Here is a 17,538-nt window from a genome sequence, read left to right as displayed (position 1 = left end):
AAAGTCTTTTAAATGATTTAAACTAATGCCAACTTTGTTGAAATAGTTTGAAATATAATAATAAGGTGTCTCAACCATACCCGGAAATGAGAGCTAAAAGAGCCAAAATCGAGCAAAGTGACTTTGGCCCTTTTGGAACTTGCTTTGGCCCATTTTTTGAATTTTAAGTGGCTATATTTCAAAAACGCATCAATGAAAATATTCAATATTTTTTCTACAGTTAGACAAGAACTCATATATGCAATAATTATCAAAAAAGGCCACAGTGCATTTTGGCCCTCTTTAGCTCTAAGCTCTTCTCCTTACAGCAACTGCAATACTCCCAAACCAAATTCTCACACTCATCCCTACACTGAACAACTTTGTCTTGTCATTGCCAATGAAGGCGCCTCGCTACATACCTACAAACTGACGTCCTGCGTTTGATTGGTGTCACATTGTACCACTTCCACATATGTGACCCGCGTGGAGAAAAGGTACCCTATGGCTGCTAGGAAACAATTCTGCTGTGTCGTCATAGTGAAAGACGTTTGACGTCAACTTCCTTCCGTAAAAATCGCCATGTGTGCCGACTGTTAAAAAATATCGCATTTTTCTCTCGTTAGTTCGTAATGAAATAAAAACGTTATTTCAAAGCATTTCAGTATCCATGTCTACTTTTAAATAATCAGAAATCATAATCTAAAAACTGCAATTATTACATAAACGGTCATCAGCCTGAAAGTGGGACTTTGCAGAAAATAAGTCCAAATGTCTGTTGTCCACTTCCTTCCGTAAAAGTCGCCATGAATGAGGACGGCAAAAATGCCTTACTTCTTTCTTGTTAGTTTGCAATGTAATAAAAGCATTATTTAAAAAAATTCAGCTAACATGCCTACTTTCGATTAATCAGTCATTATATCTAAATTATTACAACAGCTGTTACTTCAAGACTGAAAACTGGATTTTGCAGAAAATAAGTCCAAATGTTTGATGCCATGTATCTGCAATACATATGAAGTGATGGTTGTGAAGTGTATTTTTATGTTACTAAGATACTGTAGTTTTAAAAAATTATAAGAAATCAAAATGTGATTTTTCACCCATAAGGTCCCTTGGTGGGTCACATGTGATTTTGATTGTGACAGTATAAGCAACTAAGGCAAGATGAGGCCAATGTTTCATGAATTACACCAATATCAGTTTCTGTTTGTGTCCGTCAGATTCGACGTTTCTGATGACGTCATAGGGCGCGTATTACTGCGTGAGTACGAGGAGCACGCCAAGGTTCGCTAAATACAATGTTTTCCTGAGACAGGAAACCAGCATTTACCTTCCCAAAACACATTCGCGTGACAAACTGTATTTATTTTCGTTATCGGCATTATTCCGCGGAGCTGACAAGTCTTATTATTGTACAAAGAAGAACTTTGAGTCGAATGCTGTCAGGACGCCCCCGGTATGACGCCGGTAAATTCAAATGTTGCAACATGGCCTAATTATTTGGCTAAACATTATTTTATGGTTCAGAAAACAATATTTCATTTCGTCATTCCATGCCTGATTCAGATGTAAAGGGGGCACGGGTGGCCCAGTCGTCTAAGGCGCCCCCGATTTGCTGTGCAGAGTTGCGCCCTTGGGCATGCTAGAAACCTATGATTGTGGGTTCGAATCCCGGTTCGCCCCGATTATGTTTCTAGGTTTGTAAGCACCATACCCGTGCTCGTGGGTTTCACCGAAGTGCTAAACGTTTTAGACCTGCATGACTTCGGGCTTTCCTCCCACATTAAGCTGACAGGCAGCGATATAACTGGAATACTGTTAAAAGCGACGTTAAACCCAACTCACTCACGCATACATTCTTGTTAATAATTTGACATGTCAACGTCTAAATTAAAATTGAAAGTTAACCCACAAATCTATACTCAAAGGAATTCAGTGCCCGCAGTCCTCCAGTCAACAGTCAATCGTGTGGTTTACATCACTCATGTATACCTTTACATTGGCCTTTCCTCCTTTCAACCATTTCCATGCATACATTATTTATACATGTTGGTCAGTAGGCTGTGTGGGTGAAGCTCCAGGCAGTCGCACCACACCAATGACACGAACGAATACATTTAGCGTCATGTAACTGTCTGTAACGGCATCATGTCAACTGCGACCTACACTTGTTCAGGGAATGGGTGTGGGTTTCGAATATTCTTGAATTCTTGACGCATGTGCTGCCATCGAACTCAACTACTCAGTTAAATTTACCACATAACATGAAGATCAGATAACGCCACTTTGAAGAACTTTTTAGTTACATCAAGTCGTGTCAGCTTTCTGTGGGGAATCCTGCAGGTCTTTGGCGATTATCATTTTGGTGAAATCCCCGGGCTGGGTGGGCACTGACAAACCACTGAATTTTTTTTATTATCAATGCGAGTCTGGGACATGAGCCCACAATCATATGATTCTGGCAAACCCACAGTGCGTATCATTTGCTACACGATGGTTACCCGTGCCCCCAAAAGATGAAGTAGCTGAGTATAGTTTTATGCCGCTTCCAGCAATATCCAACACCATCACGGCGCGGGACACCGTTATGGGAATCGAACCCGGTCTTCGGCGTAACAAGCGAAGGCTTTAACCACAAGGCTATCCGAACGCCAACTAAAAGAGCACTCGAACAGTTATATTAATAATAACGCCTATGTAATCGATCTCTTCACGTGTTCAGATCCCTGAGTGACATCTCTGGCATGTGGTGTAGCCTTATCTTTACTGTCTGTCTGTCTGTCTGTCGTAAAATTAATGTATATCTCAAGAACGATGACTTGATGTCATCTAACGTCATTCACGGGGACATTAGACTGCCAGTAAAGTCACATTAGTTGCATACATTAAACTGATTTATGTCAGTAACCTTTGAATTAACAAACGACTTAACATCACTTATTATCACATGACAGTGCAGAAGTGTAAATACTTCATGCAACTCATTGACGGTCTTGAACAGATGACTCAGTTGATGTCTGGTGTCTTGTGTCTGGTGTCTGGTGTCTGGTAGGGTATGTGATATCAGATTGTTGAAAGCAAGCTCTAGGTACATATATTCCCAAGTAAATCTTTGATAGTGCACTGACGGCGCTTACAGTCAATATCTGCAAAAACAGATATTGATATCGGAAACCCAGTCAATACCGTGGTATCAGCTAAATATGATTCGAAGGCACGATCAGAAGGCACGATCATAAGCTCCTGACACGACCAAGGCACAGCAGATTTCGGAACCTGAGAAGGATTGGTCCACCGTGGACCCTAAATGAGAACAGACAGCCAAAAACATGAACGAAAACGGATCTCATAACGTACAGGACCCCACACACACCCCCACACACCCCTCACACAACGCTTGATGTTCTACACACCGCTATCCTGTATTAACCTTTTCAAACAGTAATGGCAGTGTGTCTTAACTATGTATCATAAAAAAATACAAATGTAGGTTTTCTTAATCAGATTGTATCCACGCTATCCAGGAATGAACGGCGCTGCATAACTTGAGGTCTGCTTCTAACATTTACCAAAGGAGTGTTCTCGTTGCAATTATTATTAACCTTTTCAAAAAGTAATGACATTGCATCCCGAAGGAATGAACGGCACTGAATAACTTGAGGTCTACTTCTATTCCTTTAACACGTCTGAGATTTACCAAAGGAGTGTTATAGTTACTTGCAATTTGACGTGACGCTGATCAGGGTAAATGTATTTATTTAGCAGATACGTCAGGGCGCAATGTAAATACAAGGAGGGGATTTAAACACAAGACGGTGGGACACTGCAGCAAATCCAAGATGACCCTCACTGTACTGGGCGTCGTTCTCCTGTGTCTGCCCATGGTCACGGGACAGTACGGTTTCCTGCCAGACTTTTACGGTTCGTACTATTCAGTATATATTCTTAACATAGAACTCTTTCGGAAAAAGAAGAAAAACGATTAATTCAGCCAAAATATCTCACAAATTAAATTGAGCTAGAACTAAATGCTAATGATTATAATGACATGTGGTCACTGGCTGACAAGTATGTTGTTTTGGACACTATTTGGAAAGATCAGTGAATACTATGATTATTCGATTGCATTACATGTTGATGTTGATGATATGATCTGATATGAAGTCCGGATGAGGTTTAAGGCCTTCGACTTCCAATTAATCGGCAGTTGTTGCCTGATTTCAAAATCGCCATATTTTTCAAGAGAGTCACTGTGTTAAACCCCACATGACTAACTCCCTCACTCCACACTGATACAAGCCTGGGATAGGATCTAGACAAGAATAGTTTCACCAAAACAAAATTTACATTCTCATTTTAGATTCCAAATTCTATTAATTATCTCTTCGTTCAATCATTTATTCCCAATAGAACAGTCAAGACTTTCCTTCACATCCGGTGATGACGTCACACTCACGTGCCCGGTTACTCTACATCCGGGCGAGCAGTATGACAGAGTGGAGTGGACGTTCCTGTCCTGTGGACGCTACTACTTCAAGATCCCCTGCCATGAACAATCCGTGTGGTCAAGAGAACAAGGACTTGAGAGACAAGAAGGCCCAGTGATTCCCCAGATTCCTGAAAACAGTTCTGTGAAGGCTACTGCTACAGTCAAGAACATCACAAATGGTCTTTCTGGATATTACCTCTGTCATGTTATTGGTACAGGAAGCACAGATCAGTACCACCTCCTCGACGTGTACGTTCTTAAAAGTAAGTGTTCTTACCATCCTCGGCACAGACGGGAATATTTCCTCTTCACGTGTCACTTTTAGATGACATTAGCTATTGAAGCAAGCTATGATATAACGTGCACGTTCTTAAAAGTAAGTGTTTTTATATTGACAAATATTGTAATAAAATGTTTAGAATGAAAACACATAAAATACATGTTTAAGAATGTGTTTAAGTCCTGAACGGTATACACATTTGGTGTGTGCTATCTAATCACGTTTAGGGTCAAAACACATGAAATGATATCTCGTCTCACACCCTGAACATCACTTCAGCACAACATCCCAAAAATCTAAACATGTTAAGATTGTAAACATTTTTCATTACTTAAAATGTTTAGAATTTAAACATGTTCTGTCTGAACGTGTTTAGTATTTATACACGTGTAAATATAGTGCATAATATTGGGGATTAAGATACGTGTTTTCCCCATATTTTGACCTTACACATGTTCAGCTTCTAACTCAGCGCGTCCAAAGTACTAGTATGTGACAAGATATGTGTTTAGGTTTGTGTTTTAGGATCTCAGCACATTTTTTACATTGCACAGGGTAATATTTACACTACCTTTTTAAACTTTTCAAGCCAGCTAAAATATAACACCAATGCGAACAAAATCACATTTATTCTCATAATGACAACGTTTCTCAATGAAGATGATTTTTCACAACTGCTTCTAAGACACTGTTTATTGTTAGATATTTTTACGAAATGTTCCTTGATACTTTTAAACTGAACATATCCATGTTGATAAAGTTTTGACGTCGTAAATCAGTACTGTAAGTATTATTTTTTCTTTCCACAAAACATTTTTATATTTATATATTTATCCTAAATTTATGTTTAAAAAGAATATGGCTACGACAGTCGTAGTGACAAATCCGCTTCTTGTAACAGGACCCTGGCCATAGTAAAAAAATAATTTCTTCATCGCTTGAGTTCTTGAGGAAGTGGGTTAACACTTAATATGCCTCGACGAAGTTTCAGCTGTAAATGGAATAAATAATAAATCATAAGGAAGGACATTCTTGATCACCTGGTGTCTTCGGGTTTTCTGATTCGGCAGATAATCGAGACTGGTTATTCTCTGGCGTTTACGCTATGGAGAAAGCGCTGAAACTACTGTAATGCAACGTCCACTATATATTGGTTCAGTCTTCCTAATGTGTGGATAATGTGTCGTCTAATTAACTAATAAACCGCTTTGGGTTTTCTAACAGATGCATCGGCTGTTCAAACACTGAAACCAGATCCTATACTGGTCGTCAAGGGTGCGACAGGATCTGTACAAGTCACATGCACGGACGAGGCCTATGTTCCTGGAAGCATCATGAGAATTTATCACGGAAGTTGGTCTTTCAGAGCAGCATTCTTCGATCTTCCAACAGTTTGCACCATCACCTATGACCCCGAGACCTTTTCTGAAATTGCATCTTGCCAAGCGGACATTGCAGTATCCATCTTGACTGGCAAGCTCACATTGCAAAACTCAGTCCATTGTGACGTCATCCGTCCCGGAGGCAAACGGATATCTCTCCTAAAACGCGCGAGGATTGTGGACCTCGGTCTGCTTGATAACTGACATGTTTCAATATAGATGCATTTTTAAAAAAACATTGCAGAATAATTTGTGTTTTTGTTTCTCCTTTCTGATCGATAAACAGCTAATTGCTGATCTGGCGTTCAGGGATATCAACCAAGTGGCCAAATTCCCACGTTCATGATTGTGATGACTTTTTCATCAAACTTCAATCTGAAATCGAAGCCATGGTAAAGTCATTTGGCGTCCTACCATCATAACATGATGAAATTTAAAATTAATGCAAAACCAAGTCTTACAAAACAATGATTGCGGAACAAAACAAACACAGTGATTTCTGTGGCAAGAATATTTACCAAGAAAAGAAGCTCCCAAACACAACATTGTGGCAGTCATGAAGCATGTGACCTCGAACAGCACGTGCAATGGGCGTTATGCCTGATTTACCGTTGTCGCTCACATTTGGTTATGAGTAGACGCATATTGTTTTCTTGGAACCAAACCCTCGGAGACACTTTCTTAAACACATTTAATCATTAAGGAAAAAATAGCATTGATCCTGCGTCGTGTGGAAGGTGCTGAACGTTTTCGTGCCATAGGCATGTTGCAGGTGGACACACGTCAGAATATTGTTTCCCAATCGCTTCATGTGTGTTTCATTCTGTTGTCAGCAGATCGACGCCGCTCTGGACGACCAGGGGCACCAACTCCAGCCCGGGACAGATTAATCAGAACGATTTCATTAAGAAATCGGTTGCAAACTGACATTTAGATAAGTGTCGTAACTGCGACCCTACTACAGTTACTAAATGTATTGCCGTTCCTGGTCATCATGGTCAATTACGCCATGACTTTGCCACTCGCCTTGGCCCCAGCGGTTCGGCTCCGTCATGGAGTGATTGGTCTAACGACGCTTACTCCAAGTTGTCTCTATCAGTATTCATACTCGCATAACAAAGAAACGCAACACCAACTATACTCACATAGTTTTACTTACTCTCAGCCCATCTATCAATGTAGGACAGGGTCAGGCCGGCCAGACTCGTGACTAACTGGGAAAAACTTAGAACCATCGGGATTCGACTGAACAAATTTGTCTTGTCATTGCCAATGAAGGCGCCTAGCCAAGTGCCTACAAAGTGACGGCCTGCGTTTGATTAGTGTCACATTGTACCACTACCAGATATGTGACCCGCGGGGAGAAAGGGACCTTATGGGTGCTAGGATACAATTCTGCTGTGACGTCACAAAGAAAGACGTTTGACCTCAACTTTCTTCCGTAAAAATCGCCATTATATCTAAAAACTGCAATTATTACATAAACAGTCATCAGCCTGAGAGTTGGACTTTGCAGAAAATGAGTCCAAATGTCTGTTGTCAACTTTCTTCTTAAATATCGCCATGTTTGAGGACTGTGAAAAAATATCTTACTTCTTTCTTTTTAGTTTGCAATGTAATAAAAGCATTATTAATAAAAATTGAGCTACCATGTCTACTTTCGATTAATCAGTTATTATATCTAAATTATTACAACAGCTGTTACTTCAAGACTGAAAATTGGATTTTGCAGAAAATAAGTCCAAATGTTTGATACCATGTATCTGCAATACATATGAAGTGATGGTTGTGAAGTGTATTTTTATGTTACTAAGATATTGTAGTTTAAAAAAATTATAAGAAATCAAAATGTGATTTTTCACCCATAAGGTCCCTTGGTTGGTCACATGTGATTTTGATTGTGACAGTATAAGCAACTAAGGCAATATGATGCCATGTTTCATGAATTATACCAATATCAGTTTCTGTTTGTGTACGTTAGATTGGACGTTTATGATGACTTCATAGGGTGCGTATTACTGCGTGAGCACGAGGAGCACGCCAAGGTTCGCTAAATACAATGTTTTCCTGAGACAGGATACCAGTATTTACCTTCCCAAAACACATTCGCGTGACAAACTGTATCTATTTTCGTTATCGGCATTATTCCACTCAGCTGACAAGTCTTATTATTGTACAAAGAAGAACTTTGAGTCGAATGCTGTCAGGGCGCCCCCGGTATGACGCCGGTAAATTCAAATGTCGCAACATGGCCTAATTATTTGGCTAAACATTATTTTATAGTTCAGAAAACAATATTTCATTTCGTCATTCCATGCCTGATTCAGATGTAAAGGGGGGCACGGGTGGCCCAGTCGTCTAAGGCGCCGAGATTCGCTGTGCAGAGTTGCGTCCCTTAGACATGCCAGAAACCTATGATTGTTGGTTCGAATCCCGGTTCGCCCCGATTATGTTTCTAGGTTTGTAAGCACCATGCCCGTGCTCGTGAGTTTCACCGAAGTGGTAAACGTCTGAGACCTGCATCACTTCGGGCTTTCCTCCCACATTAAGCTGACACGCCGTGATATAACTGGAATACTGTTAAAAGCGGCGTTAAACCCAACTCACTCACTCACTTCGTCATCAATGGTTGAACATGTAGAGCATAGCCTCTGGTGTAGTGGGGTTGGTGTATTAACCTTTTCAAACAGTAATGGCAGTGCATCCCGAAGGGATGAACGGCGCTGGATAACTTGAGGTCTACTTCTGTTCCTTTAACACGCCTGAAGATTTACCAAAGGAGTGTTATAGTTACTTGCAATTTGACGTGGCGCTAATCAGGGTAAATGTATTTGTTTAGCAGATAGGTCAGTGTGCCATGTAAATACCAGGAGGGGATTTAAACACAAGACGGTGGGACACTGCAGCAAATCCAAGATGACCCTCACTGGACTGGCCGTCGTTCTCCTGTGTCTGCCCATGGTCACGGAACAGTTGAGTTTCCTGCCAGACTTTTACGGTGCGTACTATTCAGTATATACTCTTAACATAGAACTCTTTCGAAAAAAAGAAGAAAAACGATTAATTCAGCCAAAATATCTCACAAATTAAATTGAACTAGAACTAAATTTTCCAATGCTAACGATTATAATGACATGTGGTCACTGGCTGACACGTGTGTTGTTTTGGACACTATTTGGAAAGATCAGTGAATACTATGATTATTCGATTGCATTACATGTTGATGTTGATGATATGATCTGATATGAAGCCCGGATGAGGTTTAAGGCCTTCGACTTCCAATTAATCGGCAGTTGTTGCCTGATTTCATCTCGTCATATTGTTTAAGAGGGTCACTGTGTTAAACCCCACATGACCAATTCCCTCACGCCACACTGATACAAGCCTGGGGTAGAATCTAGACAAAAATAGTTTGACCAAAACAAAATTTATATTCTCATTTTAGATTCCAAATTCTATCAATTATCTCTTAGTTCAATCATTTATAACTATTAGAACAGTCAAGACTTTCCTTCACATCCGGTGATGACGTCACACTCACGTGCCCGGTTACTCTACATCCGGGCGAGCAGTATGACAGAGTGGAGTGGACATTCCTGTCCTGTGGACGCTACTTCTTCACGATACCCTGCTATGAGCAATCCATGTGGTCAAGAGAACAAGGGCTTGGGAGACAAGATGGCCCAGTGGTTCCTCAGATTCCTGAAGACAGTTCTTTGAAGGCTACTGCTACAGTCAAGAACATCACAAATGGTCTTTCTGGATATTACCTCTGTCAAGTTATTGGTACAGGAAGCACAGATCAGACACACCTCCTCGACGTGTACGTTCTTAAAAGTAAGTGCTCTCATCATCCACGGCACACGGTGGAATATTTCCACTTCACGTGTCTCTTTTAGATGACATTGGCTATTGAAGCAAGCTATAATATAACGTGCACGTTCTTAAACGTAAGTGTTCTCATATTGACAAATATTGTAAAAGATGTTTAGAATGAAAACAAATAAAGTACATGTTTATATCTAAACATGTTTAAGAATGTGTTTAAGTCCTGAACGGTATATACATTTGGTGTGTCCTATCTAATCACGTTTAGGGTCTAAACACATGAAATGATATCTCGTCTCACAGCCTGAACATCACTTCAGCACAACATCAACATAATCTAAACATGTTTAGATTCAATTTGTAAATATGTTTCATTACTAAAAATGTTTAGAATTTAAACATGTTAAGTGTCTGAATGTGTTTAGTATTTATACACGTGTAAATATAGTGCATAATATTGGGGATTAAGATACGGGTCTTTCCCATATTTTGACCTTACAAATGTTCAGCTTCTAACTCAGCGCGTCCAAAGTATGTGACAAGATATGTGTTTAGGTTTGTGTTTAGGATCTCAGCACATTTTTTACATTGCACAGGGTAATATTTACACTTCCCTTTTAAACTTTTCAATCAAGCTAAAATATAACACCAATGCGAACAAAATCACATTTATTCTCATAATGACAACGTTTCTCAATGAAGATGATTTTTCACAACTGCTTCTAAGACACTGTTTATTGTTAGATATTTTTACGAAATGTTCCTTGAAACTTTTAAACTGAACATATCCATGTTGATAAAGTATTGACGTCGTAAATCAGTGCTGTAAGTATTATTTTTTCTTTCCACAAAGCAATGATATATATTTATATATGTATCCTAAATTTATTTTTAATGAAGATATGGTTACGACAGTCGTAGTGCCAAATCCGCTTCTTGTAACAGGACCTTGGCAATGGTAAAAAATAATTTCTTCATCGCTTGAGTTCTTGAGTAAGTGGGTTAACATTTAACATGGCTCGACAATGTTTCAGCTGTAAATGGAATAAATAACAAGTCAAAAGGAAGAAAATTCTTGAGCACCTGGTGTCTTCTCGTTATCTGATTCGGCAGATAATCGAGACTGGTTATTCTCTGGCGTTTACGCTATAGAGAAAGCGCTGACACTACTGTATTACACCGTCCACTATATATTGTTTCATTGTTCCTAATGTGTAGATAATGTGTCGTCTAATTAACTAATAAACTGCTTTGGGTTTTCTAACAGATGCATCGGCTGTTCAAATATTGAAACCAGATCCTATAATGGTCATCAAGGGTGCAACAGGATCTGTAAAAGTCACATGCACGGACGAGGCCTATGTTCCTGGAAGCATCATGAGAATTTATCACGGAAGTTGGTCTTTCAGAGCAGCATTCTTCGATCTTCCAACAGTTTGCACCATCACCTATGACCCCGAGACCTTTTCTGAAATTGCATCTTGCCAAGCGGACATTGCAGTATCCATCTTGACTGGCAAGCTCACATTGCAAAACTCAGTCCATTGTGACGTCATCCGTCCCGGAGGCAAACGGATATCTCTCCTAAAACGCGCGAGGATTGTGGACCTCGGTCTGCTTGATAACTGACATGTTTCAATATAGATGCATTTTTAAAAAAACATTGCAGAATAATTTGTGTTTTTGTTTCTCCTTTCTGATCGATAAACAGCTAATTGCTGATCTGGCGTTCAGGGATATCAACCAAGTGGCCAAATTCCCACGTTCATGATTGTGATGACTTTTTCATCAAACTTCAATCTGAAATCGAAGCCATGGTAAAGTCATTTGGCGTCCTACCATCATAACATGATGAAATTTAAAATTAATGCAAAACCAAGTCTTACAAAACAATGATTGCGGAACAAAACAAACACAGTGATTTCTGTGGCAAGAATATTTACCAAGAAAAGAAGCTCCCAAACACAACATTGTGGCAGTCATGAAGCATGTGACCTCGAACAGCACGTGCAATGGGCGTTATGCCTGATTTACCGTTGTCGCTCACATTTGGTTATGAGTAGACGCATATTGTTTTCTTGGAACCAAACCCTCGGAGACACTTTCTTAAACACATTTAATCATTAAGGAAAAAATAGCATTGATCCTGCGTCGTGTGGAAGGTGCTGAACGTTTTCGTGCCATAGGCATGTTGCAGGTGGACACACGTCAGAATATTGTTTCCCAATCGCTTCATGTGTGTTTCATTCTGTTGTCAGCAGATCGACGCCGATCTGGACGACCAGGGGCACCAACTCCAGCCCGGGACAGATTAATCAGAACGATTTCATTAAGAAATCGGTTGCAAACTGACATTTAGATAAGTGTCGTAACTGCGACCCTACTACAGTTACTAAATGTATTGCCGTTCCTGGTCATCATGGTCAATTACGCCATGACTTTGCCACTCGCCTTGGCCCCAGCGGTTCGGCTCCGTCATGGAGTGATTGGTCTAACGACGCTTACTCCAAGTTGTCTCTATCAGTATTCATACTCGCATAACAAAGAAACGCAACACCAACTATACTCACATAGTTTTACTTACTCTCAGCCCATCTATCAATGTAGGACAGGGTCAGGCCGGCCAGACTCGTGACTAACTGGGAAAAACTTAGAACCATCGGGATTCGACTGAACAAATTTGTCTTGTCATTGCCAATGAAGGCGCCTAGCCAAGTGCCTACAAAGTGACGGCCTGCGTTTGATTAGTGTCACATTGTACCACTACCAGATATGTGACCCGCGGGGAGAAAGGGACCTTATGGGTGCTAGGATACAATTCTGCTGTGACGTCACAAAGAAAGACGTTTGACCTCAACTTTCTTCCGTAAAAATCGCCATTATATCTAAAAACTGCAATTATTACATAAACAGTCATCAGCCTGAGAGTTGGACTTTGCAGAAAATGAGTCCAAATGTCTGTTGTCAACTTTCTTCTTAAATATCGCCATGTTTGAGGACTGTGAAAAAATATCTTACTTCTTTCTTTTTAGTTTGCAATGTAATAAAAGCATTATTAATAAAAATTGAGCTACCATGTCTACTTTCGATTAATCAGTTATTATATCTAAATTATTACAACAGCTGTTACTTCAAGACTGAAAATTGGATTTTGCAGAAAATAAGTCCAAATGTTTGATACCATGTATCTGCAATACATATGAAGTGATGGTTGTGAAGTGTATTTTTATGTTACTAAGATATTGTAGTTTAAAAAAATTATAAGAAATCAAAATGTGATTTTTCACCCATAAGGTCCCTTGGTTGGTCACATGTGATTTTGATTGTGACAGTATAAGCAACTAAGGCAATATGATGCCATGTTTCATGAATTATACCAATATCAGTTTCTGTTTGTGTACGTTAGATTGGACGTTTCTGATGACTTCATAGGGTGCGTATTACTGCGTGAGCACGAGGAGCACGCCAAGGTTCGCTAAATACAATGTTTTCCTGAGACAGGATACCAGTATTTACCTTCCCAAAACACATTCGCGTGACAAACTGTATCTATTTTCGTTATCGGCATTATTCCGCTCAGCTGACAAGTCTTATTATTGTACAAAGAAGAACTTTGAGTCGAATGCTGTCAGGGCGCCCCCGGTATGACGCCGGTAAATTCAAATGTCGCAACATGGCCTAATTATTTGGCTAAACATTATTTTATAGTTCAGAAAACAATATTTCATTTCGTCATTCCATGCCTGATTCAGATGTAAAGGGGGGCACGGGTGGCCCAGTCGTCTAAGGCGCCGAGATTCGCTGTGCAGAGTTGCGTCCCTTAGACATGCCAGAAACCTATGATTGTTGGTTCGAATCCCGGTTCGCCCCGATTATGTTTCTAGGTTTGTAAGCACCATGCCCGTGCTCGTGAGTTTCACCGAAGTGGTAAACGTCTGAGACCTGCATCACTTCGGGCTTTCCTCCCACATTAAGCTGACACGCCGCGATATAACTGTAATACTGTTAAAAGCGGCGTTAAACCCAACTCACTCACTAACTTCGTCATCAATGGTTGAACATGTAGAGCATAGCCTCTGGTGTAGTGGGGTTGGTGTATTAACCTTTTCAAACAGTAATGGCAGTGCATCCCGAAGGAATGAACGGCGCTGGATAACTTGAGGTCTACTTCTGTTCCTTTAACACGCCTGAAGATTTACCAAAGGAGTGTTATAGTTACTTGCAATTTGACGTGGCGCTAATCAGGGTAAATGTATTTGTTTAGCAGATAGGTCAGTGTGTCATGTAAATACAAGGAGGGGATTTAAACACAAGACGGTGGGACACTGCAGCAAATCCAAGATGACCCTCACTGGACTGGCCGTCGTTCTCCTGTGTCTGCCCATGGTCACGGAACAGTTGAGTTTCCTGCCAGACTCTTACGGTGCGTACTATTCAGTATATACTCTTAACATAGAACTCTTTCGAAAAAAAGAAGAAAAACGATTAATTCAGCCAAATTATCTCACAAATTAAATTGAACTAGAACTAAATTTTTCAATGCTAATGATTATAATGACATGTGGTCACTGGCTGACAAGCGTGTTGTTTTGGACACTATTTGGAAAGGTCAGTGAATACTATGATTATTCGATTGCATTACATGTTGATGTTGATGATATGATCTGATATGAAGTCCGGATGAGGTTTAAGGCCTTCGACTTCCAATTAATCGGCAGTTGTTGCCTGATTTCATCTCGTCATATTGTTTAAGAGGGTCACTGTGTTAAACCCCACATGACCAACTCCCTCACTCCACACTGATACAAGCCTGGGGTAGAATCTAGACAAGAATAGTTTGACCAAAACAAAATTTATATTCTCATTTTAGATTCCAAATTCTATTAATTATCTCTTAGTTCAATCATTTATAACTAATAGAACAGTCAAGACTTTCCTTCACATCCGGTGATGACGTCACACTCACGTGCCCGGTTACTCTACATCCGGGCGAGCAGTATGACAGAGTGGAGTGGACATTCCTGTCCTGTGGACGCTACTTCTTCACGATACCCTGCTATGAGCAATCCATGTGGTCAAGAGAACAAGGGCTTGGGAGACAAGATGGCCCAGTGGTTCCTCAGATTCCTGAAGACAGTTCTTTGAAGGCTACTGCTACAGTCAAGAACATCACAAATGGTCTTTCTGGATATTACCTCTGCCATGTTATTGGTACAGGAAGCACAGATCAGACCCACCTCCTCGACGTGTACGTTTTTAAAAGTAAGTGTTCTCATCATCCTCGGCACAGAGGGGAATATTTCCACTTCACTTGTCTCTTTTAGATGACATTAGCTATTTAAGCAAGCTATGATATAACCTGTACGTTCTTAAAAGTAAGTGTTCTCATATTGACAAATATTGTAAAAGATGTTTAGAATGAAAACAAATAAAGTGCATGTTTATATCTAAACATGTTTAAGAATGTGTTTAAGTCCTGAACGGTATACACATTTGGTGTGTGCTATCTAATCACGTTTAGGGTCTAAACACATGAAATGATATCTCGTCTCACAGCCTGAACATCACTTCAGCACAACATCAACATAATCTAAACATGTTTAGATTCAATTTGTAAATATGTTTCATTACTAAAAATGTTTAGAATTTAAACATGTTAAGTGTCTGAATGTGTTTAGTATTTATACACGTGTAAATATTGTGCATAATATTGGGGATTAAGATACGGGTCTTTCCCATATTTTGACCTTACACATGTTCAGCTTCTAACTCAGCGCGTCCAAAGTATGTGACAAGATATGTGTTTAGGTTTGTGTTTAGGATCTCAGCACATTTTTTACATTGCACAGGGTAATATTTACACTTCCCTTTTAAACAATCAAGCTAAAATATAACACCAATGCGAACAAAATCCCATTTATTCTCATAATGACAACGTTTCTCAATGAAGATGATTTTTCACAACTGCTTCTAAGACACTGTTTATTGTTAGATATTTTTACGAAATGTTCCTTGAAACTTTTAAACTGAACATATCCATGTTGATAAAGTATTGACGTCGTAAGTCAGTGCTGTAAGTATTATTTTTTCTTTCCAGAAAACAATGATATATATTTATATATGTATCCTAAATTTATGTTTAATGAGGATATGGTTACGACAGTCGTAGTACCAAATCCGCTTCTTGTAACAGGACCCTGGCAATTGTAAAAAATAATTTCTTCATCGCTTTAGCTCTTGAGTAAGTGGGTTAACATTTAATATGGCTCGACAATGTTTCAGCGGTAAATGGAATAAATAACAAGTCAAAAGGAAGAAAATTCTTGAACACCTGGTGTCTTCTGGTTATCTGATTCGGCAGATAATCGAGACTGGTTATTCTCTGGCGTTTACGCTATACAGAAAGCGTTGACACTACTGTATTACACCGTCCACTATATATTGTTTCATTGTTCCTAATGTGTAGATAATGTGTCGTCTAATAAACTAATAAACCGTTTTGGATTTTCGAACAGATGCATCGGCTGTTCAAACACTGAAACCAGATCCTATAATGGTCATCAAGGGTGCGACAGGATCTGTACAAGTCACATGCACGGACGAGGCCTATGTTCCTGGAAGCATCATGAGAATTTATCACGGAAGTTGGTCTCTCAGAGCAGTGTTCTTCGATCTTCCAACAGTTTGCACCATCACCTATGACCCCGAGACCTTTTCTGAAATTGCATCTTGCCAAGCGGACATTGCAGTATCTATCTTGACTGGCAAGCTCACATTGCAAAACTCAGTCCATTGTGACGTCATCCGTCCCGGAGGCAAACGAATATCTCTCGAAAGACGCGCGAGGATTGTGGACCTCGGTTCTGGCTCACAAACAATCACAATATGATATCATGGACCAGGTGAATATCTGCTTGATATCTGACATGTTTCAATATATAGATGCATCATTAAAAAAATTGCAGAATAATTTGTGTTTTTGTTTCCCCTTTCTGATCAATCAACAGCAAATTGCTGATTTGGCGTCCAGGGATATCAACCATGTGGCTAAATTACCACCTACATGATTGTGATTAGTCTTTCATCAAACTTCGAAATTGTGTAAATGGGCAAGCACGATCTGAAATCGAAGCCATGGTGAAGTTATTTGGCGTCCTACCATCATACCATAAGACATGATGAAAATTAAATGCAAAACCAAGTCTTACAACACAATGATTACGGAACAAACAAAAACATGAAATAAACCACGTCCGTGATGCAAAACAAACATGAAACAGACCACGTCCGTGATGCAAAACAAACATGAAACAGACCACGTCCGTGATGCAAAACAAACACGAAACAGACCACGTCCATGATGCAAAACAAACATGAAACAGACCACGTCCGTGATGCAAAACAAACATGAAACAAACCACGTCCGTGATGCAAAACAAACATGAAACAAACCACGTCCGTGATGCAAAACAAACATGAAACAAACCAGGTCCGTGATGCAACAAACATGAAACAAACCACGTTCGTGATGCAAAACAAACATGAAACAAACCACGTCCGTGATGCAAAACAAACAT

General features: G+C 39.8%; 3 protein-coding genes across 3 annotated transcripts; all 3 read left to right on the top strand.

The window, feature by feature from the left end:
- Window positions 1-3,821: 3,821 nt before the first annotated feature.
- Window positions 3,822-6,398, top strand: LOC139453103 (uncharacterized). Its single transcript, XM_071234727.1, has 3 exons — window positions 3,822-3,903; window positions 4,393-4,734; window positions 5,976-6,398. The coding sequence occupies exons 1-3, from the start codon at window positions 3,822-3,824 to the stop codon at window positions 6,335-6,337; spliced, it is 786 nt and encodes a 261-aa protein (XP_071090828.1). The 3' UTR covers window positions 6,338-6,398.
- Window positions 6,399-8,996: 2,598 nt separating this feature from the next.
- LOC139453206 (uncharacterized) lies at window positions 8,997-11,680 on the top strand. Its single transcript, XM_071234835.1, has 3 exons — window positions 8,997-9,131; window positions 9,629-9,970; window positions 11,229-11,680. Exons 1-3 carry the CDS (start codon window positions 9,050-9,052, stop codon window positions 11,588-11,590), a joined length of 786 nt encoding a protein of 261 aa, XP_071090936.1. The 5' UTR covers window positions 8,997-9,049; the 3' UTR covers window positions 11,591-11,680.
- A 2,622-nt stretch (window positions 11,681-14,302) lies between these two features.
- On the top strand, window positions 14,303-16,850 carry LOC139453351 (uncharacterized). Its single transcript, XM_071235024.1, has 3 exons — window positions 14,303-14,384; window positions 14,882-15,223; window positions 16,477-16,850. The coding sequence occupies exons 1-3, from the start codon at window positions 14,303-14,305 to the stop codon at window positions 16,848-16,850; spliced, it is 798 nt and encodes a 265-aa protein (XP_071091125.1).
- The last annotated feature ends 688 nt before the right edge of the window (window positions 16,851-17,538 follow it).

The sequence above is a fragment of the Haliotis cracherodii genome, unplaced genomic scaffold (genome assembly GCF_022045235.1).
Source record: "Haliotis cracherodii isolate W230 unplaced genomic scaffold, xgHalCrac1.p SCAF_9, whole genome shotgun sequence".
Taxonomy (NCBI): Eukaryota; Metazoa; Mollusca; class Gastropoda; order Lepetellida; family Haliotidae; genus Haliotis; species Haliotis cracherodii.
This window is presented reverse-complemented; position numbering and strand designations above follow the sequence as displayed.